This window comes from Pseudozyma hubeiensis (genome assembly GCF_000403515.1).
Source record: "Pseudozyma hubeiensis SY62 DNA, scaffold: PHS51, whole genome shotgun sequence".
NCBI classification, from domain to species: domain Eukaryota; kingdom Fungi; phylum Basidiomycota; class Ustilaginomycetes; order Ustilaginales; family Ustilaginaceae; genus Pseudozyma; species Pseudozyma hubeiensis.
Genome location: NW_012133833.1, coordinates 199,438 through 227,361, shown reverse-complemented (window position 1 = coordinate 227,361; position 27,924 = coordinate 199,438). Strand labels below are relative to the sequence as shown.

General features: G+C 57.0%; 10 protein-coding genes across 10 annotated transcripts; 6 read left to right on the top strand and 4 right to left on the bottom strand.

Annotated features, from left to right (window-relative positions):
* Positions 1–49: 49 nt before the first annotated feature.
* PHSY_005508 (hypothetical protein) lies at positions 50–6,151 on the top strand (the record flags this gene model as incomplete). The annotated part of the gene is made up of 1 exon (XM_012336117.1): positions 50–6,151. One exon carries the CDS (start codon positions 50–52, stop codon positions 6,149–6,151), a length of 6,102 nt encoding a protein of 2,033 aa, XP_012191507.1.
* Positions 6,152–6,355: 204 nt separating this feature from the next.
* On the bottom strand, positions 6,356–8,203 carry PHSY_005507 (histone-lysine N-methyltransferase; the record flags this gene model as incomplete). Its single annotated transcript, XM_012336116.1, has 1 exon — positions 6,356–8,203. The coding sequence occupies one exon, from the start codon at positions 8,201–8,203 to the stop codon at positions 6,356–6,358; it is 1,848 nt and encodes a 615-aa protein (XP_012191506.1).
* Positions 8,204–8,377: 174 nt separating this feature from the next.
* Positions 8,378–8,917, top strand: PHSY_005506 (hypothetical protein; the record flags this gene model as incomplete). The annotated part of the gene is made up of 2 exons (XM_012336115.1): positions 8,378–8,403; positions 8,686–8,917. 2 exons carry the CDS (start codon positions 8,378–8,380, stop codon positions 8,915–8,917), a joined length of 258 nt encoding a protein of 85 aa, XP_012191505.1.
* Positions 8,918–9,136: 219 nt separating this feature from the next.
* On the top strand, positions 9,137–10,876 carry PHSY_005505 (flavin-containing amine oxidasedehydrogenase; the record flags this gene model as incomplete). Its single annotated transcript, XM_012336114.1, has 1 exon — positions 9,137–10,876. One exon carries the CDS (start codon positions 9,137–9,139, stop codon positions 10,874–10,876), a length of 1,740 nt encoding a protein of 579 aa, XP_012191504.1.
* A 138-nt stretch (positions 10,877–11,014) lies between these two features.
* PHSY_005504 (flavin-binding monooxygenase-like) lies at positions 11,015–14,277 on the bottom strand (the record flags this gene model as incomplete). Its single annotated transcript, XM_012336113.1, has 2 exons — positions 11,015–11,927; positions 12,107–14,277. 2 exons carry the CDS (start codon positions 14,275–14,277, stop codon positions 11,015–11,017), a joined length of 3,084 nt encoding a protein of 1,027 aa, XP_012191503.1.
* Positions 14,278–15,641: 1,364 nt separating this feature from the next.
* Positions 15,642–16,139, bottom strand: PHSY_005503 (hypothetical protein; the record flags this gene model as incomplete). The annotated part of the gene is made up of 1 exon (XM_012336112.1): positions 15,642–16,139. The coding sequence occupies one exon, from the start codon at positions 16,137–16,139 to the stop codon at positions 15,642–15,644; it is 498 nt and encodes a 165-aa protein (XP_012191502.1).
* Positions 16,140–17,078: 939 nt separating this feature from the next.
* PHSY_005502 (hypothetical protein) lies at positions 17,079–19,307 on the top strand (the record flags this gene model as incomplete). The annotated part of the gene is made up of 1 exon (XM_012336111.1): positions 17,079–19,307. One exon carries the CDS (start codon positions 17,079–17,081, stop codon positions 19,305–19,307), a length of 2,229 nt encoding a protein of 742 aa, XP_012191501.1.
* Positions 19,308–19,913: 606 nt separating this feature from the next.
* Positions 19,914–20,822, top strand: PHSY_005501 (hypothetical protein; the record flags this gene model as incomplete). Its single annotated transcript, XM_012336110.1, has 1 exon — positions 19,914–20,822. The coding sequence occupies one exon, from the start codon at positions 19,914–19,916 to the stop codon at positions 20,820–20,822; it is 909 nt and encodes a 302-aa protein (XP_012191500.1).
* A 159-nt stretch (positions 20,823–20,981) lies between these two features.
* PHSY_005500 (zinc finger containing protein) lies at positions 20,982–22,766 on the bottom strand (the record flags this gene model as incomplete). Its single annotated transcript, XM_012336109.1, has 1 exon — positions 20,982–22,766. The coding sequence occupies one exon, from the start codon at positions 22,764–22,766 to the stop codon at positions 20,982–20,984; it is 1,785 nt and encodes a 594-aa protein (XP_012191499.1).
* Positions 22,767–23,460: 694 nt separating this feature from the next.
* Positions 23,461–27,635, top strand: PHSY_005499 (hypothetical protein; the record flags this gene model as incomplete). The annotated part of the gene is made up of 4 exons (XM_012336108.1): positions 23,461–25,198; positions 25,765–25,949; positions 26,585–26,728; positions 26,814–27,635. The coding sequence occupies 4 exons, from the start codon at positions 23,461–23,463 to the stop codon at positions 27,633–27,635; spliced, it is 2,889 nt and encodes a 962-aa protein (XP_012191498.1).
* Positions 27,636–27,924: the final 289 nt, after the last annotated feature.

The following is a 27,924-nucleotide window of genomic DNA, read 5'->3' as shown; positions in this document are numbered from 1 at the left end:
GTATCAAGGCCATCACTTAGGGCGAGCTCCTCAGTGTTTTGCATCCACCATGGTCGACGCTGCACCAAATCTCACGCGGCAGGGCTCGGTGGCTCGCACAAACGCCATCGCCATGCTCAAGCGAGCCGCATCGCACCGAGAGATCAGATCAAGAGCAGCTACACCTGCGCTTCCTGGTGCGTTTCCTTTGGAACCAGAGACCGATCTTGCATCTTCCTCGCAAGCGCCTGCGGAGCCTTCACAACAGACTGCAGCGCCCGAATCCAGTCGCACAGGCCTACCAACATCAATGGCTGATACATCTCACGACCTCAACACCGCTCAGCAGACGCCCTCGGCGTCCACCCATCCCTCTCCTTCACTCAACAACGCCTCGGATCAATTCCCGTCACGATCGAGCTACGATAGGAACCCTTACGGCGCCGACAACGCTGTCGCTTCGACCTCGCTGCTGCCCATTCCCGGAGCGTTGCTGTCGTCTGACGAATCGCACGACCGCTCTCGTTCCCCGTTGTTCCAGGACAAACCGAGTCAGCGACCTTTCAACCGCTCTCCCTTGCCCTCTCTCGAGCAGCTTCGCGCGCGAATCCTGCTGGAACGCGAATCCGCAGGCCTGCAGCGAAGCGCCAGCACCAGCGCCGCCAGTCAGGCTGCTCGTGCTTACGCTCTCGAGAAGCTCCTCGGCAATAGCGGCACCGACGTATTCTACGACCGTACTCCCGAAGGAACCCTCATCGGCCGAGGCGCTGCGACACCTTCCCCTCCTGCCATCTCGAGCCGAGACGATGACGTGCCGGACATGGCGTCCGACGATGAGTCTGCGCACGAGACCAGATTGAAACGCCAGTCGATCAAGTACCGCTCTTCGCTTCGAAGGAGCCGCACCGTCAATGGTCTCACAGCCCTGGCAGAAGCACAGAAAAAGGCCGAATTCGTCCAAGGCGTCTTTCTCGCGGTTCCTGGCCCTGCATCCAATCGCATCTCGCGCATCCATCAGCGACGCGTTGAGCGTCAGAGTATGCTCAAGCTGCCCACAGCTGATCCCGCTCAAGCTCATGTGCCCGAGGAGGAGAGTCCAGTTCCTGCCCCGCCGCTCGATCACACGGCCGATGAGGCGGTTCCGGGCCTATCGCGACAACAGTCCCAGCGTCAGATGGCGAGGACGGAGATGCTGCGCAAGTTGAGCACGAGGGGCAGAGGAACTGCTACGCCGACGCCGCAGCCAATCGCGGACCAATCTGATGGTGCAGACTACGCCAGCAACTCACAGGTTTCATACCAACATCCGAGGCTACCACAGGTGATCACAAACTCTCCAGCTGTCGACGAATCGATCAGCCCGGTGGGTGTAGTCATCCGACCACCATCGTCTCCCGTGCCTCCGCACCTCTCGCAAGCGTCACTTCCACCTGCGCCAGCTCTCCGACTAGCTCTCAGCCCTGCCAGTACTGCCGCCATTGACGCTCATACGTATGCTGCCCTGGCACCAGAGCCGACACCGTCGGTAGGCTTGAAAAATTCGTCGTCGGCTGCCTCTCTCGCGTCAGACTACGCACACAGCACTATTACTAACGCATCCGCTCGCGACATGCAGGAACGCAATCGCGAAAGCACTATGGCCCTCCTCAACAACGAGGACAGCTTCGGCTTGGAGACGTCGCCGTCTATGCGATTCTCCTCAGTCGAAGCCGAAGCGATCCACTCGTCTGCACGAAACGTCGATCCAGCCTCTACTAGAAGCGACAATGGCGCTGACGAGGGAGGTCTCAACATCAATTTCGACAGTGATGCGCAGAAGAGACGTCGTGCTGGTCTTGTTGGTTTAGGGCTCGCCTCGGTCCTATCGCAAGCACCGGAAACCCCCGAATTCAACACAGACCAAGAACCACCGAAGGCGGGTCGAGAGGGCCCGTCGCCGGGAGTGCAAAAGGATGTTGTAGCCTCTAATCGCGCCTCCAGGCTTCTTCCGTCGCTCGACCGGCTACACATCCAGCGCCCGACAACACAAGAGCTTTTATCCAGCCCAGCCTCCTATACGGATGAGGAATCGTTGGAAGATGACGCCTTCTACCAGCTTTATTCGCCAGCAGCTGGTGGCTACGACGACGGAGACGACAGCGATCAAGACGACCATCACGGTGGGCCCGTACCACGCAACGGCTCAACTGCAGAAGGCGGCCAAATGCTGCAGAATGCACCATCTCCGAAAGTCGCTGTAGCTGCGGTGCAAGGTCTTGGACTCGCAACAGTTGCGGGCACACCGAAGCATGCCCAGCAAGCATCCGGTGCAGATTTTCCCACAACCCCTCCGTCACAACGCCTCTTCCAGCGTGGAATGGCCTCCGTGCCCTGCGATCCTTCGCCCAGCGCCGAGACCGAATTTGGTGAGGCACGCAGAACGCCTAGAACGCCCTGGATGAACGCGAGTCCCGGCGGAGTCAATCTGCCACTGCGCCTGTCCAACTCGCTCATGTCGACCGACTCACCAGCTGTTGGCTTCAGCCCTATGACCACTCGTGGCGACAGCGTCTCCCGCAAGACGCGAGGCGACTGGCCAATGTCGATCGCCAGCAGTGGCACAGATCCTCTGAGCCGGGAAAGCCTCGAGGGTCGTACCGAAAGGGAAACACGTTTAAGATCGTCCGAAGAAGCCAGAGCGTACAACGGTGCTCCTGCGATCGGCTCACCTCTGATTGAGGTCCCAGAGGATGAGGCAATCAGGGATGCAGGGCCCAGCTCGCGACGATTAAGCCACGATGCTGAGGCACCACATATGAGAGATTCGGAATTCGAGCTTCTGTCGGTTCCGAGCTCTCGTGCCAAGCCTTCTGAACGCCTTCAAGCGATGCTTGGATCGGATTTCGTGAACGAATACGCTCCCGATATGGACTTGGACGCTCGATCTCGCTCGTCGGTGGGAGGGGATGACGAACACAACTTGAGGGTGCCCGACTCTCGCGCGAATGGGTCGTCGCTTTCTCATAAGGGAAGCAACCGTTCGATCAGCGAAGTGAGCGACGTGGATGGAGATATCGACGACGCCTACCTACGTAAGGTCGATCGGATGGCGGACAAGCTCGGTGTACTCGCTCGGACGAACCATGCCAAGAGCGCGGATGTCGGGCCTGGTGGAGCAAACACGCCGTCCCGAATCGCTCCACCGGCTCCGAGGCTAGAGCGAAGCAATACGGCAAATGGCAGCAGGTTCACCGAACACGTATCGATCCCGCCACCTCCCGCCTCCAGCGGTCATTCGCAGCGTCCCTCAGCGGATCTGTCTTCGCTGATTGGCAATGAAAAGCTGCACCCGTTCCCCGGTCTATCCCAAGCAGGGAGCCCTGTGCAGATGCAGGAAGGGTTCAATCCCATGGCCGTCTCGGCAGGCCCGCCCTCTTCGGCGGCAGCTGCAGGAGCTTCGGACGTTCCTCTCTACGCATCGGCGCCGAAGGACGAGCAAGATGCTAATGGCAGGCAGATCGGGTTGTTCACGTCTCTGCGACGAAAGGCATCCAGCTTGCGAAGGACGCCATCTTCCGCGGCAAAGGAAGGTGGTAGCTTCTGGGCGCGCCGAGGCGGGAAGAAGACCGAATCGCCCAAACTGCCGACCGAAGCAAGCTTCATTTCGGCGCCCATTCTCACGGAGGAGACACCGGGACCTGCACCGACTCCTTCGCAGCCTATCTTCACGGTGGAAGGGCCACACGGCGAGACAGCCAGAGCTTTGTCGCAGCAGCGAGAGAGGCAGTATGACGCCACCTTCGAGCATCGGCTCTTCGGCGGGCAATCGACGGACAAGTCGGCAGCACCGACAGCAACATCGGCAGAGCTGCAGCGCAACGCCTCCGTCTCTTCGGTGGTCAGTGCTCGAATCCGGCCAGATTTGCAAGACGGCACAGCCGACGCCGATGGCTCCACGTCTTCTGACCATCACACAGCAGCGGTCAAATCGCTCGCGCCCACCACTGCAGCCATGATCCATCGTTACAGCCGAATGCTCTCCTCTGCTCGTCCTATGCAGACTGTCCCTGGTGCGACGCAAGAAGACATGCTAGATCCGCCCCGCAAGCTGCTCGCTACCGATCCCGTGTTCCAGGTGATCAGCGCAACGACCATCAAAGACCGCTTCCTCTTCTTGTTCAGCGACATTCTCGTCCTTGCCAAGCCCGTGTCAGCCCCTGGTTCGGAGAATGGTCAAGCCCTGGGGAAGATGAAGCAAGCGTCGGTGCTCCCTTCTCTTTCATGGAAGTTCAGCGTCAAGAACATTCTCGAGCTGCATCGACTCAAAGTCAGCGTCACCAGCAACACCCGTTCTGCATCTGCAAAAACACGTGCGCAGAATCCGGTGCTGTGGGGATTTGTCTCTCACTTCAGCAAGGATCCGGATGCAGCTGTGCGTGCGCTCGTCGCCAAGACTGGCCTCGAACCCACGGCCGCCTCGATTGCACAGCTGCTGTACCAGACCCCGGAGCTGGACCGACATGATCTGACGCAGTACCTGGGCCATCCTTCGCGCCGAGAAACACTGAAAGCCTACGTCTCGCAACATCGACACGTTGGGGTGTCGATCGAATCTGCGCTTCGAGCGCTGTTGCTCGACTTGCGCTTCCCGACCGACCTGGAAGCGTTCGAGGCGCTGCTCATGCACTTTGCGCAGAGCTGGACGTCGCACAACGCGTCGATGATCAAACCGAGTTTTACGGAACAGATCGCATCCGACCTAGTGTTTGCCATGATGGCTCTCAACGACGCTCTGCACACGGGTGTCCAAGCGGGTCCCTCTTCCATCACTTCGCCGAACTTCCCACGACCTGTGACGGTCGTCACACCGAGTTTGTTCAGCGCACCGTGTCCGGAGCTGTCCAAGCAAGACTTTGTCTCTGTATTTCGACAGCACGACCCCACGCAGGTGCTGTCGGATCGAACGTTGAGCCGGATCTACCTGAGCATTCGATCCGAGCCACTGGTGCAGGCGTTGGATCGATTCGAACCGCGTTTCACGATCCGCGTCAAAGGCGGTCGACTGCCGACACGTTTGACGTACGCGCAACCCGCGGAGCCGGTGACGCTCGTGATCCCCGCACCCGATCCGGATCTGGCGATCCGACTCTACGCACAGGACACGACGTTCGAGCCGCCTATCCTGACGTTCGCCAACTCGAACCAGGCGAGCTTCACCATGTGGACCAAGAGTCTAGGTAGCAAACAGGTCGTGTTCGTACGCGCCGGTCGCAACGCCCGGTTCTACGGTGGGGGTGAGATCGACGATTCCGAGGACAGCGAGGATTGCCCTCTGCCGAGGAGCTTCAATGTGAGCGTGGAGCGGGCGTTCATGAAGCACAGCTTCACACTCACCTCTGGCGAAGGAGGTTTAGCTGAAGTCAAGAGGTTCATGTTCAGCTTTGAGAATGCCGAGACGGTTCAGAGGTGGAGCAGGGTGATCCGGGAGAACGCGGAGAGGTGTTTGAAGGAGAAGGCGGCTAAGACGGTGGGAGAGGTAGGGGTGGGAAGGGCGACGGAGATGGCTAGTTTGCAGGTGTTGAGAGAGACCTTGATTGCAAGCGAGGAGGATCGCGAGAGGGCGGCGGGGGGAGGGCTGAACCGTGCAGCGACGTTCACGGGTGGTTCTTCGGCGGGTACTCGGATCGAGCCGGCGCAAGCAGTCCGAGCAGGCCAGACCGGTCTGGGCGTCTCCGCTGGTCCATCGACCTCCGCTCTAGACCGCACCACTTCCACCTCGCGCAGCTACTACTCCTCATCCGGCGTCGGTCGACACGAACGAGAACTCCTCATCCCACCCTCTTCCTCCACCTCAGACGCCAAAACACACACCAAAAACGCATCCTCACTCTCCCTCTACCCGCCGTCCACGAGTCGAACCAGATTCGGAACGACACCCCTAACCGCGGTGGCGCGAAGCAACTCCGCTCGAAGCGCCAGCAGCCCCCAGTCCTCCACCACCCCCCTACCCACCCTCCACAGCTCGACGCAAACACCTCCAGCGGACAACCTCGCCAGAGCCCAAAGCATCAGCACCGCAACCACTTCTACCCCGGTCCAAGACAAGATTCTTCCCGGAAGTCAAATCGTCAGCATCGCAAGACTCAACTCCTTGCTCGTACGCGTCGTCGCTCACCATCAGCAGCAGAGATAGATAGCCCGCCCTCACTCGGGACCATTTTGTCATCTTTCCACACACAATGGAGAATGTTCGCATTCGCAGAACCAACGTCTGCGCTTTTTGAGATCGGATTGACGTCGTGCACTGTTCGAACAGACCCAGCCGCACCCTGCATTCTTGAGAGATGACCGGCAAGACAACATGCCACGCAGACTACATGAAACGCTTCTAGGAAGCCTAGGCGAACACACGCCCAGTACAATTTTTGGCACCGCATCTGCACTTAATGACCAACTTTCCAGCGCTCGTCACCGCAGCCTCCTCCTGAGAAGCGGCCGCAAAGGTCGCCGTCGTATCCGCCCCAGCACCAGCCATGGTCAAGGCAGCCTTGTGTCTTCCTCTCGCCTTGGCAGGGCTGAGCGGTGTCGAGGAAGCCGCAGCAGCAGCACCAACGTCCTTGTCTTCCTCAGGATGACCTCCAGCATAGTTGAAGCAAAGCTCTTCGCCTTCCTTGACCTTCTTGTACGTAAAGAACGCCAGCAGTGGACGCATGATAGAGGCGTTGTCCGTGTAGACGGGGACGTGGTAGATGTTGGGATCGCACGAGTGGTTGAAGAAGCGAGTGTGGTTACCCCAAAGCGCCGAGTCGACCGTGACTTGCTGGGCGTCTTCCATGTCGGAACGGATGTTGCGCATCTTGCGCGCCTGTTGCTGCTCGGCTGCGCTCAGGGAGAGGAAATCATAGAGCGGATCGTTGAAGTCGGTCTCGGGCCGGATCGGTGCTTCTTGGAATGCGAGTGCAGGGTTGCGCGAGATGGCTTTGGCGCGCTGCTGGAACGCCCAGTCCTGCGCACGATTGTGGGCATTGTTGGTAGCGCGTGTGAGCAGGTGGCTGGCGCTGGCAATGTCTTGTTTCCCTTCCTTGACGCTGAGCTCGGCTTCGAACAGGCCAGGCTCCTCGTCGCGATGAGATTCGAGATAGTGGTAGTATTCGTCGTACCTTTCGATGAGGTCGGTCGCGTGGGTGATGAGCCTGACAAGCTCGCGCTTACCGGACCTGCTTTCGCGATACCGGTCGAGCTCATTGCGTTCCGCGAGCTCCTTCTCGATGATTTGACGAGTTAGGTGGACCTTGATTATATGGCTGTCGAGAACCTGGAGGTAGGTGGTCCCGAGCAGGCCTTCATACACTTTGGCGCGCCTCTCGCTCTCCTCATCGTTGGTGAGCTCGCCGCCGTATGTGCCGACGAATGAGCCTTTGGGAAGGTAGTCGAGCGTCTTGATGCCCCAACCTTTTCCCTCAGTCTTGAAGAAGGCGAGTTTGGCAGACTTACCCTTTTGAACCACGCGGTTGGGGCATGACGATGAGCAAGAACACAAACTGTTGCACTCGAAGATGGGTGTACCGAACGGCAAATGGTTGACGAGACGACCATCTCTGTCGTAGGCGAACTCGGGCACAATGGGCACTTGCGTGTTGGTGGGCGGGGTAAACATGTGCTGGTAGTGCGACTCTTGATACGGGTAGCACTCTGCCGCCCTGCGAAGGCATGCGCAGGTTCTGGGATCGCACTCGTCGTTGTCGCAATCGCAGCCCTTGTTGACGCAGAGCTCATCGGTGATTCTGTGACCGTTGACGTCTGGCACAGGGGGGACCTTGTCGAGGGTGGGGACCGAGGGATCGCAGATGTACTCGTCAAGCCAGACAAAGTCCCACGGCGGAACGACGTCGCCAAGAGACGCGCCGATTCGGTTTTCAACAGCGAGACCGGTCATGCCTCTTTCCCACTCCTGCGTCCAAGCTATGAAGAAATTGTACAGCTTGGTTGCCTCGTGTTCGGGACAAAGACGGGGCGGCATGCTGTTGAGTCGGAACTGGAGGGCCTGGCCCGTGTCGGCGGAGCGAGTCTGCTCAACATAGCGGGGATCGGAGCGAAGGATGGATAGATCTTTGATGATTTTGCTCGCGAAGGTAATCTTTTCTGCGGCCTTGTCGACTGCGCTTTTCTGTCCGTCATTGGTTTGCGGCAAGGCGGAACCGATGCTAGATGTCGAGGCCAGAGGGTCTGTGGTGACGAGAGGCATCCCGAAGATTCGTGGAGTGATTCTTGGAGGCGAAGATACAGTCTATAGAAAGCCAGAGGCAGAGCGAAGCATCAAGAGCTGATTGGTCCCGCTCAAGGGAGTGGTGCAGAACGACAGAACGTAAAGAAGGCGAAGGGTCGTTATCTCAGCTATGTAGGATTCGCGCTCGAGACAATGTCAAACAAGAGTGCTGGCGAAAGGTACTGAAGAAAGTCGCGACGTTGCGATCGAGCTGGCGCTTTGAGCGGCTTCTTTCTGAGAAGACTGAGCCTACAAAGCGTAGAGTGTGCCAGAGACGGACCACTGCGGCGCACGGGTCAGCCGCTGGCGTGGAGACTCTGCTGTGAGCTCTGCTGTGAGCTCTGCTGTGACTTGTGGTGGGCAGTGAGTTGAGTAGTCGGGATGAAGCCGATACGAAAAAGTTGAGGAGAATAAGGTTTGGCTCTTGAAATAAAGTGTTGGTCTGTGTTCTTCTTGCGCAGCTGCAGGGTTCAGAAAAGTGCGAAGCAGCGCGGCGTGTTGTTGGCTGGCCACCCGATTTTTATGATCTGCACCCGATGCAAGCTCGACCGATTTCGGAAATGCAGCCAAGCTGTCAAAAGCGGATCGGCGAATTTATGCGATGACGTCCTCGAGTGCAGCTTTGCTAATCCATTGAACAGCATTGTGGCGCCTCTCAGAATCGTCAGCTGGTTCAGGGTCCTGCCGACATGATTGCGAAAGCATTCCGCCTCCGCATCAAGATGACAAACCAGACAGACGTTCATGCTACAGTATACCCTATCGAGGTTGTATAAACTCGTCACATCCTCAACCTACAGTGTCCTACAGGACCATCGTCACCACTCAACGTCGATCCGGTCTGACCTCGGAGGACTCTTTGCTCATCCGTCCGGACATCATCCGGAGCCTGGAAGTTGATATCCGAACGTCATGTCGTCCACAGCAAACGGCAACGGCAGCCATGCCAGCCAGAAGAAGCGTGTCATCGTCGTCGGTGCTGGCGCGTCTGGCATGTCAGCGTGCCACGCCTTCTCCCTCTCTCCCCATGAATTCGACGTTACCCTCTACGACAAGCAGTGTTCACTCGGCGGCTCTGCCACTTCCTACCAGCTACCGGACCCAGCCAAGTATCGATCGCAATACATCAACGATGGCGTGCAGGGTGCATCCCCCGTCTTCTACAACACCTTCAAGGTGTTTGAACACGTTCTCGGCTTCAAAGCGCAGGAAGTAGGCATGCAGATCTCGTTCGGCAAGGGAAAAGAGTCCTTCTGGTCCAACGTGTTTCCCTCCGAGTTGGTGGAGAAGTACGCAAAGGACATCAAGAAGTTTGGAACGACGCTCAAGACCATCAAGCGCTTCGAGGTCTTCTTCGCCGTCATCCCCGTCCACCGCATGCTCAAGTTGTTCGGCTTCTCTGACGAGTTCGGCGAGCGAATGGTCTACCCACTCGTAGCGCTCTTCTTCGGAACGGGCAACGATACCAAGCACATCTCTTCGGCGATTCTGGAACGAGTGTTTTTGGATCCCAGCATGCGACTCTTTGAGTTCTCTGAAAACAGTCTGCTGGCCAGTGTGCCCACCATGATGGCCTTCCCGGAGCTGGCGCGAGTGTACGCAACGTGGGAAGACGAGGTGACCAAGAACGGTAACATCCGCGTCGAGACCAGTCGAGAGGTCACCGAGATTCAGCGCAACACCCGCGAGGCACGCAAACGCGGCGGAAACATCCTCGTCACCTCCCGTCGTGTCGACAAGGAAGGCAAGCCGCTCACCACCGGTGATGAACAAGAGCGTGTCGAGGTCTTCGACGAGCTCATCCTTGCCTGCGATGCCGACACCTCCCTCAAGATCCTCAACAAGGGCGCTACGTGGAAGGAACGCAAGATCCTCGGCTCCATCGTCTACCGCTGGGACATCACTACAACGCACAACGACTACGATTACATGTGCAAGCACTACCAGATGACTTACGACGCCAAGTACAACGCCAAGAATCGCGACGACGAAGAGACCAAGAAATCCTTCGACTTTGCAAAAAAGAACTGGAAGCCTCTCTACCTCATCAAGATGTACGAGGACGATCCCTCGCTCATCGAGATGTCCTTTGATCTAACCAACTACCAGCCTCAGTTTTCCGGTGCAGGCCCCACAGGTCCAGAGGACAAGGGTGCACGTTCACCCTCCTCTGCACCACCACGCGAGCGTCAAGGACCCAACGGCAAGCAAGGCGATTCCCAAGAAAAGGAACTCTCCCAGCTTCCCTCCACCAACCCCCAGGATCTCAAAGATCCTCCCGTCGAAGACCACGTCTTCCAGACCATCTTCCTCAACAAGGAACTCTCCCAAAAGTGGACCAAAGACGAAATTTCCAAGGACAAGATCATCCTCGAAAAGTGGTGGAAGCAGCAATCCCATCGTTGGACCCACTACGCCTACGTCGTTCCCTGGTTGTGGCTCATCAACGGTGCAAACCACACAAACTACTGCGGCGGTTGGACGCTCGTCAACATGCAAGAGGTCGCCATCGTCAGTGGCTACGCGGCAGCGGTGGCCATCGGGGCAAGGTACCCGTTCGAGGAGGACAAGGAGTGTGCCAGGTTGTTCCATCTGTACAACGCGTTGGCGCATTTGAGTTTCAAGAATGCAAAAAAGGCGCTCAAGGGTTGAAGGGGCGTTTGGATGATGGGAGTACTTGTTTTGCTCGATTTCGGTTATACACGCATACCCTTGTTGTTTCTGTTGGAATGTCATTTCGTCGATGTCGTTGAAGGTCTGATTGCCAGCTGTGACATCTCGGTGTGATGATCATTGGTCTTTGCCGTCCTTGCTATGCACTTGAGATCTGGCTTGTGGAATCGTCCCGTCCAATGCCGGACGCAACACGAACCACCCGATGAACACCATCACTGCTGCGAGCCATCCCATGCCGAGCGCTGTTGCTGGTACACCTCCCGCATACAGCCTTTCCAGCGTCAGATGGATCGGGACTGACATCTCTCCCTCGACACTTTCCGCCGCTAGACCGCCAAAAGCGCTCTCTGCCAACTGAAAGAGCCGACTCCATCTCGACCCATTGCCACCCTTCGCCGGTGGAATGGCTACACCTGTCGATCTTACCACGAGATGCAGATACAGCTTGGCACAAGGAAACCTGACCGCACTGTCTGCATCCTTGTTCCAATCGATCGTGTCGCTCGCCAGCACCTCCGCTGGGGTCTCTCTCGCCGACTGCGAGAACACCACCCTATCCTCTTCCCTTCTGCCTCCTCCACGCGTCTCTCTCGGCACCACCGAACTCACCACCCCATAATTCGGTACCTCCATCGTCCTCTTGCCATTATCATCCTTCACTACCTCGGTTTCCACCAGTTCCGCCTTCCACTCAACCCCACCTTTCGCCAAAACCTCTTCTGCACCCATCACCTCCAACTCGACCTCGAGCGCCAAGTTCGCCGCGACACTGCTCCTCACCGTGAAACGTTTGCTCAGCATCCACGCGAACGAATCGATGCTCTGCCGAATCCAGCGATCGCGTGGATTCAAGTCCGTGTAGAGTTTCGCTTCACGCGGCGTGGGGAGCGTGAATGTGCCGTTGTTCGAGACATCGAGCACTAGCCATGCACCGATTTTGGAGTCGTCGAGTGGTGAGGCCGAGTCAGAGTGCGAGGTTGGTACAAGGCTGAAGATCGATGGGGTAGTCGATGGTCGTAGAACCGGCCTGATAGATACAAGCACAAGTGTCAGTAAAAGGCATCCACATACACTCGCAGTATTCACGCTTGGAGCTGACCACAGTCAGGTAACCTTCACAGGTGCCAACGGGATACCATTCCTGCAGCGTCCGAACTGGCGGTCAAACCCCTTGATCGCTACCACTACATGTCGATGAAAACTCACCAAGTAGACGACAGCTGATCAGCAGCCCTAGCAGCCAGATGACCATATTCGTCAGCACGGCAAAGCACCGGTCCAAAGTTCCGTATCTCCGTATTCGCCTCGACCCCGGTCCCCGCCACTGCCAACACGGCAGAGAAAAGTGCGAACAGCCGCAACATCCGGCCCCCCCTGTTCGACGGTGTTTGCCCTGCCTTCACTTTTTCGCCGGGAACCTTGACCGTGCCCACGGCTGAACTCGTCGAAAGCGGCTCGAAATCGCTCTGGAATCGACGCGCTTTCGACCATGTCTGTTTCTCCTGTACGCTTGCCATGCCCCCCTTACTTCTCGACAATGGTTGAGTGAGCAAAGTCACCGCGTTGAACACTCTCTCGAGGATCCATGCAGTGAGGTTGATCCAGGCGTAGAATATCATGGGTATAAGACCCATCATGAGATTGCCAACAACACCTCGTCGACGGATGGTATCGTAGATCTCGGTCTCGACGATGCGTTTGGCGTCCGGGTGTCGGTACGGACCGAGCAGACGGTAGAAAGTCGGGAAGGAAGCTCCGAAGCAGTAGATGAGCGTCACCTTGAGACCGTACGTCCACAACAGCTGGCCGAGAGGCGGAGCGGTACCCATGTCGCGCGCCAGCGTCGAGACGTAGGAAGAATAGTCGACGCCGTACTTGATCCTCGCATTCTCCTTGACCAACAGGTAGTAGTGCGGGGTCGACAGCGGTGCCGGGATACGATCGCGCAAGATCAGCGTCCAAAGTTGCGCTTGCATCTCGGCGATGGGAGGGATGGCGCCTACACCGGGACGCACAAAGCCGATGAAGGCTACGCTCGGATCCTCCGGGTCGAAGACGTCTCTGCAACGGACAGTGGCAGGCACGGGGTACTCTTTCGACAAGAAGTCGAATTGCTGCGTGTAACCTGTCGCATAGACCACCACGTCAGGCTTGACGGTGCGATTTCGCATGCGAAGGTCCTCTTTACGTCCATTGCGAACGAACTCGACGGTGCCATCCTCACTGACACGCGCCGGGAAAGGAGCCAGATCGACCGAGACCTCGTCGGGTTTGACTGTGGGCGGATCGAGGTAGCTGGTGATGCGCTCCAGAAAGCGGTTGCGGCTCTTCCAACCACGATTGATGTACGGCATGGCTTTGCTGCTCTTGTTAAGGAAAGTATAAGCCCTACCGAGTCGATGCGGTTCCAGCTCGCCGACCCACTGATTGCAGCCAGCTTGAGTACCCGTCAGACACCAGAGGAGACGCTTGATGACAAAGTCAGAGACGAACCAACGAAGGTGCGCTGCGGCGACCCAGGGGTGAACGTAGGCCGTCTCGAAGAGGTTGGTGATGAGACCGTCGATGGGCAGGTTGCCGTCAAAGACGTTGCCAAAGACTACAAAGTCAGCCAGCACCGCGGGGAAGAGCAGAAAGCCCGATCTTGTGCAGAGGATGACTTCTTTTGCGCCGGCCTTGACCGCCTCGTAGGCCATGTCCATGCCAGTCTCGCCCGTGCCCAATACCATGACACGCTTACCCCGATACAGAGAACGGTCCTTGTACTGGGACGAGTGAAGCGTGATGATCTCTGATGCGGTGGTGGCGTGCTCGACCGGCTCAGTGATGCGAGAGGCGGTAGTCTCGGCCGATCCCATGCGTTCTGTAACGACCTGGTCGCCATCGATGGTGGGAGGTAGACCAGGAATGTTGGGCAACGCCGGCGTGACGTGAAGACCAGAGCACACACACAGATGAGTGAAGACCTCGGAGCGATCGGCCGCGTCTTTGTCGTCGCCATACAGAGAGCGGTAGCGCAGAAGATGACCTCCCTCGACTTTGACCGACTTGATGACCTTTGTCCTCATTCGAAAGTGGCATCGTTCCCGTAGTTTGAAGTGGGTTGTGTAGTCTTCGAGGTACTGGACGTATTCGTCAAGCGTGAGATGATCTTTGTGTTCGAGAGGCAGACGGAAGTCGGAGAAGGATGTGAGCTGCTTTGAAGAGACGAGCGTTGCATTGGAATAAGATCGGTAGCGGAAGGTGCCGCCAATGTCGGATTCCGCTTCAAACAGGGTGATGACCGGCTGGAAGTCTGGATCGGCATCTGCGGCTTCTAGCAACGTCTTGGCGGTGACGAGCGCACTCGGACCAGCGCCGATGATGGCGACTTTCATTGTAAATGAGGTGCGGGTGATCCGAGTGAGTAGCGAAGTAAAGCAGAAGCGGATTCGCCGAAGAGGATGGCGTTCAATCGTCAAAGAGCAAGCGAAGTTCCAAGCAGGTGTGCTATGCAGCCAGGGGTAAACGTCAGGGTCCAAGGCGCGGAGCGATCTGTGCTTGCAGGCTTCCGGGTGACAGCGAGAGCGCCACGAAGGAGACAGGTCGACTGCAGCTGACACAGCGAGAAATCTGCTGCGCGCGAGTCGATTTTCTTTCCGTGATTCGAGCAAACTAATGCCGATCTGACATCCATTAATTCTGTCGGTTTGACATGTTGGCGGCTATAAGTTCTGCGTGCATAGCACAATCCTGGGCGATGAGCTGCTTGACCCTCATTCGAGCTGAGTCGCCACACAGTAGTCTCTACCATTTGGGATGCATCGGATGGCCGAGTGTTGACAGGGATCGAAGGTTCTTCCCATCTAGCAAAGAGAAGGGCAGGCTTCAGTCGGCGAACTGTGAGCTGGTGAGCTGGTCCCGTGCCTTATGCGGAGTTTTTGTGCAACGCAGCTCGCTTCTGTTTCATGCCGGCGGGAGTGTTAGCACGGAAAGAGGTTGAAGTGCATCGGTTGATGCATGTGCGAGCAGCCTGGTGCGTCATCTTTGCCGTATACTCTGGATCCGAATCGCTCGTGCCCTTATCTCGGTCGAGCTGACATCAAAGATGCGCCGTAATCCAAGCGAGAAGGCACTCACCAGCAAAAGGTGGATCGCTTCGAAGGAATATAAGCGGGTTGAGACTGCCAGAAGTGGTCGGCGGAGCAATCCGTACAACCTTACAACCGTTTCCAAGCCATGGAGAGCAACAGTCTCGGATCTGTGGTCTTTGCGAGCAACAATAATAGGCTCTGGAGGCGATGGATCCTTTCTGTAGTGAACAAATTGCAACCGGTCCTTTGAAAGCGCTGTTTCGGAACAGAGTCCTGCAAGAAGTTGATGGTGCAAGATCCAAATCTGGTACAAACTGAAAGTAAGCTTGCCGCAAACAAGCCTTCTTTCATTCCCCTGTTTCCACTCGACCCAATCACACAGCACGATCAGAGAGCAAGTCAGCAGCCAGGGGGTCTTTCCGAAGGAACCGAATCGTGCACTGGGAGCGGCGAAGCTGCACTTGTACAATCTTTTTCGACCGCGGACTCGCCGGACTCCTCCAGGAACCTCGTTCGCCCCCGCAGAAACGAAGATAGGGTCTCTTGCCAGCCGAAAGTCAAGATAGAAACAGGTGTCGAGGTCGAGTCGTTTGGTACTCTTTCATTTCCGTTGAATTGAAGTTCGAGAGAGGAGCTGCGAAGATTCAAGTCGAAATGAGGACTACAAACTAGCGGCTTCGGAATCCGTGAGTTTCCATTTTGCGTGCCAACGGCCACTCGCTGCCGAAATTCAGCGAGAGGTGCTTGGTATCCCGAGTCCAAAGCCCTAAACAGGGGAAAACCGTCAGTGTACGAGGCCTCAGGCCAGTCTCTCCATCTTTTGGCTTCATCAGCTGCAGAGTGCTCTTCCGCCGAAACCCTCCATCAATTGTTCGGCTGGCCGGCGTGGCAACCGTGTCACGCCACGCCGCCCTTGGTCGTTGCTGCTGGTGCTGCTTGTTCTGCATAGTGCTGCCGCCGCCGTGGATTGATTCAGCCGCCGCACCTGGCTCTGTGGTTCTAGCTCGCTCTCGGCCCTTGCGATTCCATGGTTCTTGTGCCACTGTTACACACGGCTTTCCGATTGCCTCTGCGTGTCGCATTCGCTCTCCCTGTCTCTCTCCTGGCCGCCTTGTACGTGAACCTCGCTCGCTCTCGTCGCCATCGTCGTCTTCGCCGCCCACCATCTCGGTCTCTCTTTCTCCTTCTTGCCACTTCACACACACACACACACACGCTCTCTCTTACGACACCACCGTCGGTCATCACTTCATCGTTCGACGTATCTCGGCTCGGCTGTTGACGCAGAGCAAACAAATCGCATTCAACACGTCCTTTTGATCATCAACTTGCACAATCCGCCTGACAGCCAGATACCACCATCGTCTCTTCGCTTCGCTTCCGACATCACAACCACCCATCGACAATTCGAGGGCTACATCCTCGTCAGCTGCACTCAATCCGCCACCGCCCCTTTTACGGCATCTTCTGCTTCGATCGTCCTTTTGCTCAGCATTCGCTAACACGCACACCCAGTCTGGTGTTGTACTGTACAAACGTTCTTGCCCATAGCAATCGATCGCTGTCATCCGGCGCGAGCTGCAGTAGGCCCCACCGTCGGCGTTGTTGGCTTTTCACCACGGCTGCGCACCTCATTGTCCGCCAAGCATCCGTCCCACGCACCACCCTCTGGCAACCGGCACTCATCAATTGCCGCCCCTTCAATATCTCCTCGCCTCTCTCATCTTTCGCTATCATCTCTCAAGTCTTCGCTACACCTTCAACACTGTATAGCCTCCCATGACTTCATCCGCTCTTCTCACACTGGTCTAGTCTCCACCGCATACTCGCAAGCAATCGCGGTCCTCGTATCCGTACCCGTCCTCATCATGCGTCGGTCGAATGGCCGGCCGGGGACGGTCGTGGGCGCACCGCATCCCACAAACTTCTCGTGTCCTCCACTTACCGGGATTTCACGTCCCAACGTGAGACCTCGCGGTACATCACGCGGCCCCCAACGCTCCAGCAACACCAGTTCGCCTAGGAGACGACGACGTTCGATGCTCTCTGCCTTCGCCGCCCAGGCTGCCGTATTGGTATCCTCAGTGCTCGTCTCGTCACCCGCCATGATTGCTCCCGTTGGAGCATCACTTGTCGCCAACGGCGGCCCCGCCTCTTCTCGTGATGTCACCCACCAATTTAGCCTCGCCCAAGACACGGTAGCGACAATTCGACCTTTCAGCAATTCCAACATCCCGTCCGACGTTCAGCTGTTGGACTCTCTCCATGCACAACGGCCACCGCAACCTGTAGCGCAACCGGCATCGTCACGGCAGGCGACTCTGCTGTCCCAGCACGACCATGCTTCATCGTCGATGGATGCTATTGATGATCAACTGCCAGAGCACTTGCATGCCTCATCACTACATCAACAGTACGCTCGACAGATCGATGACGAGCCCAACCTCTTTGTCGAGCGGGACGCCTTGCAGCCCAGCACCGACTCTTCCGCTGTCTCGACGCGCTCGCTCTCTAAGGTCACGCATAGCGGGCAACGCTACTCGCTCCCATCCTCCTATCCTTCTAGCATTGCCTCGTCATGGAGCAGACCAGAACGCAGCGTCTGGTTTCAGCAGAAGGCCATCATCATCACCTCCATCTTCCTCGCCATCTTCATCGTGCTGTTCATAGGTGCTGCCGTGTTTCTCCGCGAGAGGAAGTTCGACGACGAGCTCGAGGGTCTTGACGATGAAGAGGCGCTGGCACGCATCGAAGAGCGCATGACCATGGGTCGCTTTTCCGATCCTGCCGAAAAGGACGACGGGAACGTCGGCGACGGCAAGTCGAGACGTCGCTTCCGTCTGGGCAGAAAGCGATCCGAAAAGGATGGCAGCGATCCGGATCTGTCGCAACCCTCATCAGGCTCGTCTAGCGCCGTCAAACGTAAACGCCATCTTGTATCACGCTGGACCAGAGGCAACCTGCGGAACAGCGACGACACCATGCGTGGCGTCAGTGACACCGCCTCAATTCGATCAGGACGTTCGGCTCGTCGCGTTGCCCTTGGCAACGTCAGGACGGGTGAGGAGACCGTCGAGATCACCTACGACGATGATGGTGCCGAAGCGCAACGCACTGTTGACAACAACGGAGGACCCGAATCGGAGCGCCCGCGCTCACCGCCACCACCACATCCTGATAACGAGAACGCATCAGCATCGTCGCCCTCCGGAGGCAGATCCACATCTGCGGTTGAACGACACGGTGGCGACGCATCAGGCGTCGAGGAAAGCCGGCGGTCGCCCAGACGTGTACTGCTGGACGACAGCGACTTTCAGGCAGCAGATGCTGCGGAAACGCACCACCCCGAAGGGACACAATACATGCCGCCTGCCTACATCCCGTCTGGGTCTGGAGGTGCGTCTGGCTCAGCATACGATGGCGCTGCGGTTGCCAATGCGATCGCACTTGGCGATGCCAAGCACGGCATTCCATCTCCCGCGGAGCGCGATCCTACGATCTCTCCAGAGGTGATCAGCGCGGCATTGGCACACGGACGTCCCTCGGCGTCGCAAGACGAACACGAGCCAAGTGGTCCGGTCGCTGGTCACGTTGCTACGGACGACAAGGCGGTGCTGGGCGCTTTATCTGCAGCGGCAAGCATGCCGTCAGCGCCGGCTGTCGATGGAGGTACATCGGCTCCTGCATACGTCGCATCACATGCATCTGGCGTTGGAAGCTCAGCCGCTGCAGCAGGGCCCTCGGCGCCCGACATGGAAGTGGATGGCGATGGATTTGAAATTGCGCCCGCTGAAGAGGTCGACGTGGATGCGACACGACTCAGGTCGTTGGAAACCGAGGCGCAAGCAGGCAAAGGCAAGGCAAAACAAGCACAAACGTCTAGTATGCTCCCAGCCCCGCCTTCAGCCGTCGAGCCCGCTTTCTCGCCGTTCGACCAGCCCTATCGCTCGGCAGGACCTCCCGGCGCCCGTTCGCCTTCGTCTTTGCCGGGGCGCAGATCCACGGACGACCCGAATGCACTCATGTCGCAGCGCAAGAGCGAAAAGCAAAAAGAGGCAGAGCAAGAGCAGCAGCTCGCGCAGCTCGTGGCATCGCGACCGGACGCTACGGACGTGCCGACTTACGAGCGTATGGAATCTGCAGCGTCTGCACCGCCTCTAGCCGAAGACGACAGTGTGGTGTCAGGCTCGGTGGCAGACGCTGCAGAGCACCTGCCTGCCTACGCGCAGAGAAGGAAGTCCACAACAGCACCAGCAGCGACCGCTCCATCACACGATGCTTCGGCACCCTCTGCGCCCTCTGCACCACCCATGCACGACCAAGACGAAGAGTAGTCGTTCGAGTAAAGGAAACGCAACGCATCATCACAACTGGCATTCTTTGACCTCAGGGTTCAAGTTTCAGTCCCTCTCTCTCTCTCTCTCTTGTGTATTCTCTGTATACCATTCTGCATAAACATTCTTTTGATGCATTCTCACTACCTTCTTCATGACCATGTGCGAGACGATCACAATCTGTTGAGGCTCTGACTGGGATGTTGAGTAAGAAACGAGAAATGGACGACAGCGAGGTCGTGTGGGAGGGAATTTCGGGACTCGCTGAAGCGGCGAGGTGGAGGAGCGTGTGAGAAAGAGCAACACAAATTGCAGCCGGGCCAGTGTTGTTCTGGGTTGCCTTTCTTCCATCATCATTCCTAGGCGTGACTTGCCCATGAACACCACACGGTCAGCGCAGGGTGCCTAGTTGGTGATGGTGCTTCTTTCCTCAGAACTATACGGTATCGGTGACACGTTCAACAGGCATTCGTCGATCTTGGTGCACGCAGCATAGCCGATCGACCTCAACCGGTCTTCCTAGCTCCTTCACGTGTCTCCTCAAACGTCTTTCATCAACTCGAACACACGAACTCTCTTTCCGTCTACACTGGAACCGTTTTCACGATGAAAGAAGCCTTCTCCACCCCACTGCAAGGCTACGATGCCCTACGCATCCTTACGCAGATCTTCTCTTTCCAAACCATCCACTACCTCATTCTGGCTACACTTCTGCCGCCGTTTCTCGCGATCTTTGCCGAAACGTCTTCGTTGATGTTCGAAGGTGGACCTACTCAGGTGGGGATGGTGTTTGACTGGAGACAGCTTGCGGGACAACCGACGTATGATTGGGTTGCACCGAAATCCAGTGACTCCAAAGGATGGTTGGAGGATGGGCAATCTGGGTCAGAGGAGGGGGAGATTGTCATTGATCCCGCTGTGCTGGTGAGGTGGAATTTGGACAACGTTTGGTTGGATGAATCGATATCGGGTGATACGTTACAGGGGAAGGTGTTGGATCACGATGATGTTCTTCGATTCAAGACCACCAACACCTCTTCTCCTTCCCCCTACAAGTCTGACGACACCTCACCAACAATAACCGTCCAACAAGCCCTCGAACACTGGGAATACTCGCACACACGCGACTCCCACCGCTCCACAACCCTCATCTTCACCTGGCTCCTCACCATCCCCCTCGACATCCTCCTCCTAGTATACCTCGTCCGTCGTCCAACTCACATCCTGGACCACGCCCTCACTTTTCACCTCCTCAATTTTGCCATTTCGACATGGTACACAGGTGCAGTACCAAAAGGTCTAAAATGGTGGTTGACAATGTTGATACATGCCGGTGTGTTGGTCGTCTGGAGCGAACAGTTGGCGATCAAGAGAGAGATGGGAAGGAGTGTAGGGTATGGGTTGGTGGGGATGGGGATGGGGGACGAGGAGATGGGAGGGGGAGGGAGAGAGGCGGGAAGTAAGATCTTTGACGTGGAGGAGGAGAGCGAGCGGTTCGAAATGAAACCCTTGTGATGGACCGGCGTATCCAACAACGTACATCAATCTACTCCGTCACATCACACTCAGACTTACTGTCACTCCACAGACTGGCACAACATCCGAAGACCATCAACATCTTCATCAATGCATACCGCTGCTTTCTGAGTAATCGCCTTCGATTCACTCGTCCCCTTACGCTTTGTGACGACGCTTAGGCCCCAAGGAGAGAGCCTTCTTGTTCAGCCAATCGTATTCGGGTTTGATCCGCGCGTGAGACTTGCCGCTGGAGGAGCTGATCGATCCATCGGCCTCGAATATCTTCAGCTTCGTGCTGTTGTTCTGGTCGTTGGTGTTGTTAGTCTCGTTTGACCCAACATTTCGTGCTGAACTCGTACGCTCGGAGGACGAAGATGCAGAAGCCTGAGGAGCAATACGCGATGCGAGCGGGCCTTTCCCGCGCTTCCTTTGGGGTGCAAAATCGAAGAGAACATCAGGCTCGGCTTCCAATGGACGCCCCTTGACCGCTTTTGAAGCAGCCATGCCAGGCAGCACCCCAAACCCGGGCATCGGGAAGTTGCCCTCGTCCATCTCATCGTCGAGTCTCTCAGGCTCGACCGACAGACTGTTGCGTGCCCGTTTCTTGCCCTTGCGATGCGCAGTCGGCGACACACGTGCCGCTGCTGCGGTCGATGCCGACGCCGAAGCCTGCGAGAGCAGCTCGAACCCATCCATTGGCGTGATAGGAGCGGAGTCGACGCCATTCGCGAGCGGGCTGCTGGAACGTACTTCGATAATCTCCGCGTTCGGACGCCTCGAGATGCGAGAGATACGATGTTCCGGCGTGCTGATACCTGCCGCCTTGAGTTGCTCTTCCATCGACTTGTTGATCGCCTCTAGCGCCTTGAGCCTGCGCGTAACTCCCTCGCCCTCTCCTACCATCGCCGTGGACGGTCCTGCGCCCGTCGATTTCTTCCTGTCCTTGAGTTGCTGCTGCAGCTTCTTGAGCTGCTCTGCTAGCTCGCAATTTTTCTTGTGGGTTGCCGCCCTCTCTCTTTCCGCATCGGCTCTCCTCCTCCCTGCCTCGCCCACTTCTGTCTGCATCTGTTTCAGCGCAGCATCGGTCGTCATGTTAATGTTGGCAATTCGGATGGTGGTCTGGAGTGCGCTCTGCCGCACGCGAGCCTCGAGCTCCTGTTCCCGCTTGTTCAGTTCGTCCTCTCTGACCTGCGTGGCAAGGATCTTACCTGTCACGCTCGCTTCGAGCTCCTTAGCCTGCGACATGCATTGCTTGGCTGCTGCCATGATTGCGTCAGCCTCCGCTGACTTTGCCGCAGCGGCGCGGCTAACGTGATTTGCCTCCTCCATCGCCTGGTGCACCCTAAGCTGTTCAGCCACAACTTGTTCCTGGAGCTTCCTGTTCTTTTTGCATTCACGATGTAGTTCGCTGGACTTTGCGACAAAGTTGGCTGCAGCTCGTTCGAGAGCCTCCATGGAGGTGGTTAGCGCGTTGGTGATGTCGACGTCCCTGTCTTTGGTGAGATCGACGACGAGCTTCTGAACGCGATGACCGTTCTTCCTCGTCTTGTCCAAGTCGCAGCCGTGGAGGCCCATGACGTACCCTTGCAGGGATTTGTTGAAGTCGATAAGATCGTCGAGCAGACGCTTGAAGTGCGGAGTGAGGTTGACAGCGCCACCTCGAGGATCGACCAAGTCCCACTGCTGCTGTCCGGAGAGATACGTGTCGAGGTCGTCGCCATCAGAAGGATAGAGCTTCACGACGTTCTCGGGGTTTGCCGGCTGAGTGCAGAGGGGGCATCGTTTCTGATGAGTCGGGCGATGGGTAGCGGCTGCCGTGGATCCGTAGAACCATGTCTGCAGACAATCATGGTGGAAAATATGTCCGCACGGCAGCGTGGCTGCGCGCTTGGGCTCGCCATCCTTCTGATCGAAGTCGTCCAGACAGATAGCGCAGCCCATGACGATATGCTTGCCGGTGGCGGCGGGTAGTGAGGAGATGTCCGAGTTGTTTGACCTTCCGAGCAATGATGGTCGCCGGAGCGGAGGTCAAGGCCTTAAGCAAAGGGGCTGAGAGTTGCGGGCCAGCTTCAAATAGGCCAGAAGGCAGGTGCGGAGGGATCTGTTGCCGGCCGACGCTTCCGCAAATGCTGAGTCCGCCCCACTTCCGATCGGAATCGACAGATAAAAGGGACTTGCGCTTTCACTTTTGAATCGGCACCGTTACAGCGGCATTGCGAGCGACTGCTTGGCGACCTATTTTGACCGGTGCCGGATGACACAGCAGAACTACCCTCAGTGAGGTCGCCCTGACTGTCTTGAGAGCTTTGCGGGGGCTGTTGCTGCGGATGATGATAATGATGAGGTGTTTGACAGGTGAGGGGCGAGGGTCCAAGTGTTCTCGAGTGTTGTTCTGACACTTATCCTGCGTGTCGCGTACCGTGAGGCTAAAAAAGTAAGCTCGGCTGCCTGCGGTCTGAGATTCCTCCACAAGATTCTCCTGAACCCTTTTTTTCCTGGCGGTTCTTCTCGATCCACTGTCAACTTTCAATTCTCTGCGCCGTCGGATCACCCGTTCGCCAGTCTCCGCTTTCTCTCTCGACGGATTCAGCAGCGGATCTATCAGTCGAGTGGACGTAGAAGTCTACGACAGAGAATGCTAGCTCCGAAGAGTTCACACAAGCGCAAACGCAGCTCGGCTCGGTCCGACAAGGCTCGGAAGCTTGGGCCGACAAGATGGATCGTCAATCTGTTACCCTCCGGAACGCCCAAATCACAACGCGAGACCAAGGAGGGCACAGTCCTATCACCGCAGGATCATGCAGGGCCGTCTCGAAACAGCGAGTTCGACTCACTGATCGATTCACATTCCTTCTGTCGCTCTCTCGAGCTCATAGTGCCACTCACATCGGAAGCAGATCATACGTCACCCGACAGCGCCGCCGAGCTCCCTGCCGGCGTGAGCTCACTCCTCAGAAGACTTGAACGTATCAGCTCCTCACACAGATCATATAGAGCTCGCATCCCGCTGAGCTTGCTTCTCGACCCTATTTTCGTCACGGCATACCTCAAGACCGGATCCTTGATAGCCCTCAGTCATGCATCGGGCGCACCTGGCCTTTCTCCGGGCCTAGAGGACACAGCCTGCGTAGACGGTCAGGGGACGTTGGTTCTATCGCTTTGTAAGGACACCTACCAGACACTCGGCCTCACAGGAAGAGCGAGCCACTTTTCTCGATTATCCTCCGGACGAGCCGCAGATCGCACGAGCGGGCCAGACTCACGCTTCATTGTAGAGCTCCCCTTGCTCTCGCCTTCGTTCGTCCCTGGGAAGAAGGGGTATCAGCAAGCTCTCGACCGACTGCGCCAATGGGATCGCACACGTGCGCAGTCACTGGAAGCAGAACAGACAATAGCACAGTCACATGCTTCGTCGAGAGTGGGCCTCTCCGCCCACCGTACCGAGGCAGTGACCAGCGAGCATGCAACGTGGGACATGCTCTTCGTGTGGTCTCCGAGTCGGGAAACTGCAGATTCTATCGCAGCTGAACACTCCTCCGCATCATTACTGGGCGCGATGAACGAGATCAGCTTTCCGGAGGACCTTGTGCGTGCTCAAGATGTCGAGTGCCTGTCACTGCAGGCGATCAATCCCGTCATCACGGATTCTGTGTGGATCCCCCCGCTCAACGATCCTGCGCAACATCCTCTTGGCGGCAAATGGCGGGAAAGCGAGCGACACTTTGCTGAACTCGAACCATCACGCGAAGGGTCTTCCGCGTCAACTTGGCCAGCGTATCAGGACGGCCTGCAGGAAGCTGTCGAATGGGCAGGGCTGGCTTCACTCGGCGCAAATCCTCTGCGCACTTTCACTCGACCGGATTCCACGTGCGTTTACAGCCCGCCTTTACCGTCACGTCCAGGCAGAATCGTCAAGCTGAGCTGGTCGGGTCCTGTCGGTCAGCCTTTGCTGCTGAGCCCATTGCTGATTGCCCAGATCGCTGCGGAGGTGAACGATTTCGTTGTCGAATCGTCGGGCAAATCTCACCACCACGAATCAGCTGAGTCGGTGCACTGGGCAACGCTATCTTGCTCTGGGTTCCCACACGCGCCTTTGACGTGGCGATCCAAGGTTCCACTGAGCTCTATTCACGGGGCGAAGGAGCTGCCTGGCAACAAGACCACCTCTCATAACCAAGCTGCACTGCCCGCCACCGAGGATGCGTCGATGACCGACACATCATCTTCAGACGACGACGATGACGCGGACAATGGCGACAGCGACTCCTCGCTCGACATGGACGGCCTACGCACACCTAAGCCAAGAAAGAAGAAGCGCTCCAAACGTAACATCGGCAAGAACCAGACCGAACACACTTTCACCCCCTCGACAGGTGAGACAGGCTGGATCTCATTCTGTCTCGGCGGCTCGGCCAAGGACGAAGCGGTGGCTAGGCCTGGTCGGTGGGTGTTTGTCGAACTCATTGGCACAGATACCCGCTCGTAGATGCACACTTTCACCTTGAGATGCACCTTCTTCCCGCACAGACTGCAGCGATTGATGTGTGCATATGTGAGTCTCTTGGCAAGCTTGAAGTCATTCAGATGCTTTTGAATTCGATGTGTTCGTTGTTCTAGCATGAATCAGTAACGATCCGATGAGCCCTCTCCTACGTCGGAAGACTAGTCGAATGGACCGAGATAATCCTCCTTCATTGTGCCGATAGCAAAGATTTCGTTGGCATCTACCCTCGTACCCACGATTTTGATCCTAACCTTCCTGCCCTTTACCAGCCTATCGCTTGCACTGACGAATTCTGGCGGGTTCGATTCGGGCTGGAACCTGTATTCGATGGGTATCAAATGACTTGAGACGAATATATTCAAAGGACCGACTTCGGCGAAGAAGCCCATTTTGTTGACGTTCGTTATTTTCGCATCCATCACTTCTCCCTTGAAGGGCTTGAGGACGACGGCTTGATAGGTAGAATTGAATTCGGCGAGACCAGATCCCGGGATGACTTTGCCTTGCCCTACGTCAACGAGTCCGATCACTTTGATGATGTATCCGTGTTTACCAGTGCAGGTGCCCTCGACGTCATCGCGAAGTTTTTGATTGAGGAACTCCACCATGGATGGTCCGAAGTAGGATGGGTGGAGCTCCGTTTTGTGGTTGAGGTTCTTGAGGAAGAACATTTTGAGCGAGACTTGGGAGGAAGTAGCTCGATGTTGCGAAGAGTCGAAAACGCCGATGGAGGTGGGTCAGCCCGTCAGCCGTTCAGCGTCGCAGACGTGAAACAGGAACGGTCTTTCGATGCTCCTTCGTCTGCGGAGCGGAGGCAGACTACCACGATGCCGGCGAGACTGCTAAGCGGTCGACGCGCTTTCAGCTGCTCGCTTAAATGACTGATTGTGTGAATGGCAAAGCTTTATAGAAGCTTTCGGGCACCAATTGCGGTCCAGACGAGAGGACGGCTCCTCCGAATCTGCTCGAGTGGGTGGATGAATCGAGACCGACGCGGACCCAACGCGAATGGTCTGAGGTTGCCGATCAGGCGCGCACTTTCCCTGCTGTACAGCGTAACACTTCTGCAAAAGAGTGCCGGTAGTAATGCCGCTGATGGGGTGATTGGTGTTGGGTGGTGAAAGGAACGGACGATTGTATGGAAAGGGTGATGCGCAATGCGCAAAAGACGCCAACACCCTCTCCACTCAAATTGGCAGTGCGTCAGGTCACGTGTCGTCACTTTTTGGAAGCTTTCCCCTTCTGAACCCTTCAGCTTTCCTCCTCGACCTCCTCCAACCTTCCTCTCACATCACCTCTGCTTCGTCCGTGGTACGAACGTTGCACACGCCCGTACTGTACAGAGGCAGATACGCTGTTCGTGTGCATTCAAGGCCGGTTCCGAAAGCGCGCCACAATGGTAAGTTCAACGAAGCTAAGCTGCATCCTACCTGCATGCCATGTGACCGCTGACACATCCCATCTCTTACACTCACGTCGCATAGGGCAACGACGGAGGCTCGATCGCCAAGCGGGATGAGCTAGTGCGAACAAAAGCCTCGTTCGAAAAGGTCGACCCGGAGCTACTCCGCCAATCGCTCTGGACTGTATGCTCCCTTTCACGTCAACCACTACAGCCCCCGGTCGCATCAGACCAGCTCGGACACCTCTACAACAAAGATGCCATCCTCTCGCACCTGCTCGCACGGCATCAGTCTACTTCCTCTTCCAATTCCGATCCCATTCCACACGTTCGTGGATTACGCGATATCACAGAGCTCAACCTCACGCCCAACACGCTCTACCGCGCACCTTCACCGACAAGTTCGAGCAAGGACCACTCCGTCTACCCCTTCATGTGCCCGCTCTCGTCCAAGCAGATGGACGGAAATCAACGGTTCGTGTACATCGCAGCATGCGGCTGCGCTATGAGCTACACCGGTCTGCGTACGACAGTCGCGGCTGCAGAAGCGAGCAAGGAGAAGCCCGAGCAGCGACCGTGTCCGGTATGCGGGAAGGCTTTCAACGCGGCCGGGTTGGTCAAGGCGAAGCAGCCGGAGGTAGGCGGGAGTCTCGTCACCATCAACCCTGGAGAGGCGGAGCAGACGGAGATGCGGGAAGCCTTGGACAAGGCGAGGGCAGAACAAGCGGCGAAAAAGAAGGCGAAGACAAGGACCGCGGATCAAGCAACAGAGAAGGGCAAAGCCCAGGACAGCGAGATTCAGGAAGACAGAGCGGAAAGAAAGCGCAGAAAGGCGGAACGAAAGGCAGAAGTGGGCGCCAGGATAGCCGCGCTCACTTCCGAGCTTGCAGCCGAGCAGTCGTAGCATGTTGACGACGCCAGCTGCTCTTTATCAGAGCTCTGTGTCGCCGCCACCTCTCTTATACCCAATCTGACCTCGTCACCATGCCATGATGCGCTTCCTGTTCTGCGGAGCCTTCGTGTTCCTCGCCATTTGTATCCTATCTCCAGCCACCAGCTCCTGTACTTGTATCCTCGCAGACCACTTCATGTACAGATCCTCCGCAATCGCAATCGAGTAAGACACAAAGACGCGGATGCGACTGTTTGAATATATGGTATGCTGATTGCAACGATGAGCGGCAGGTTGCCAA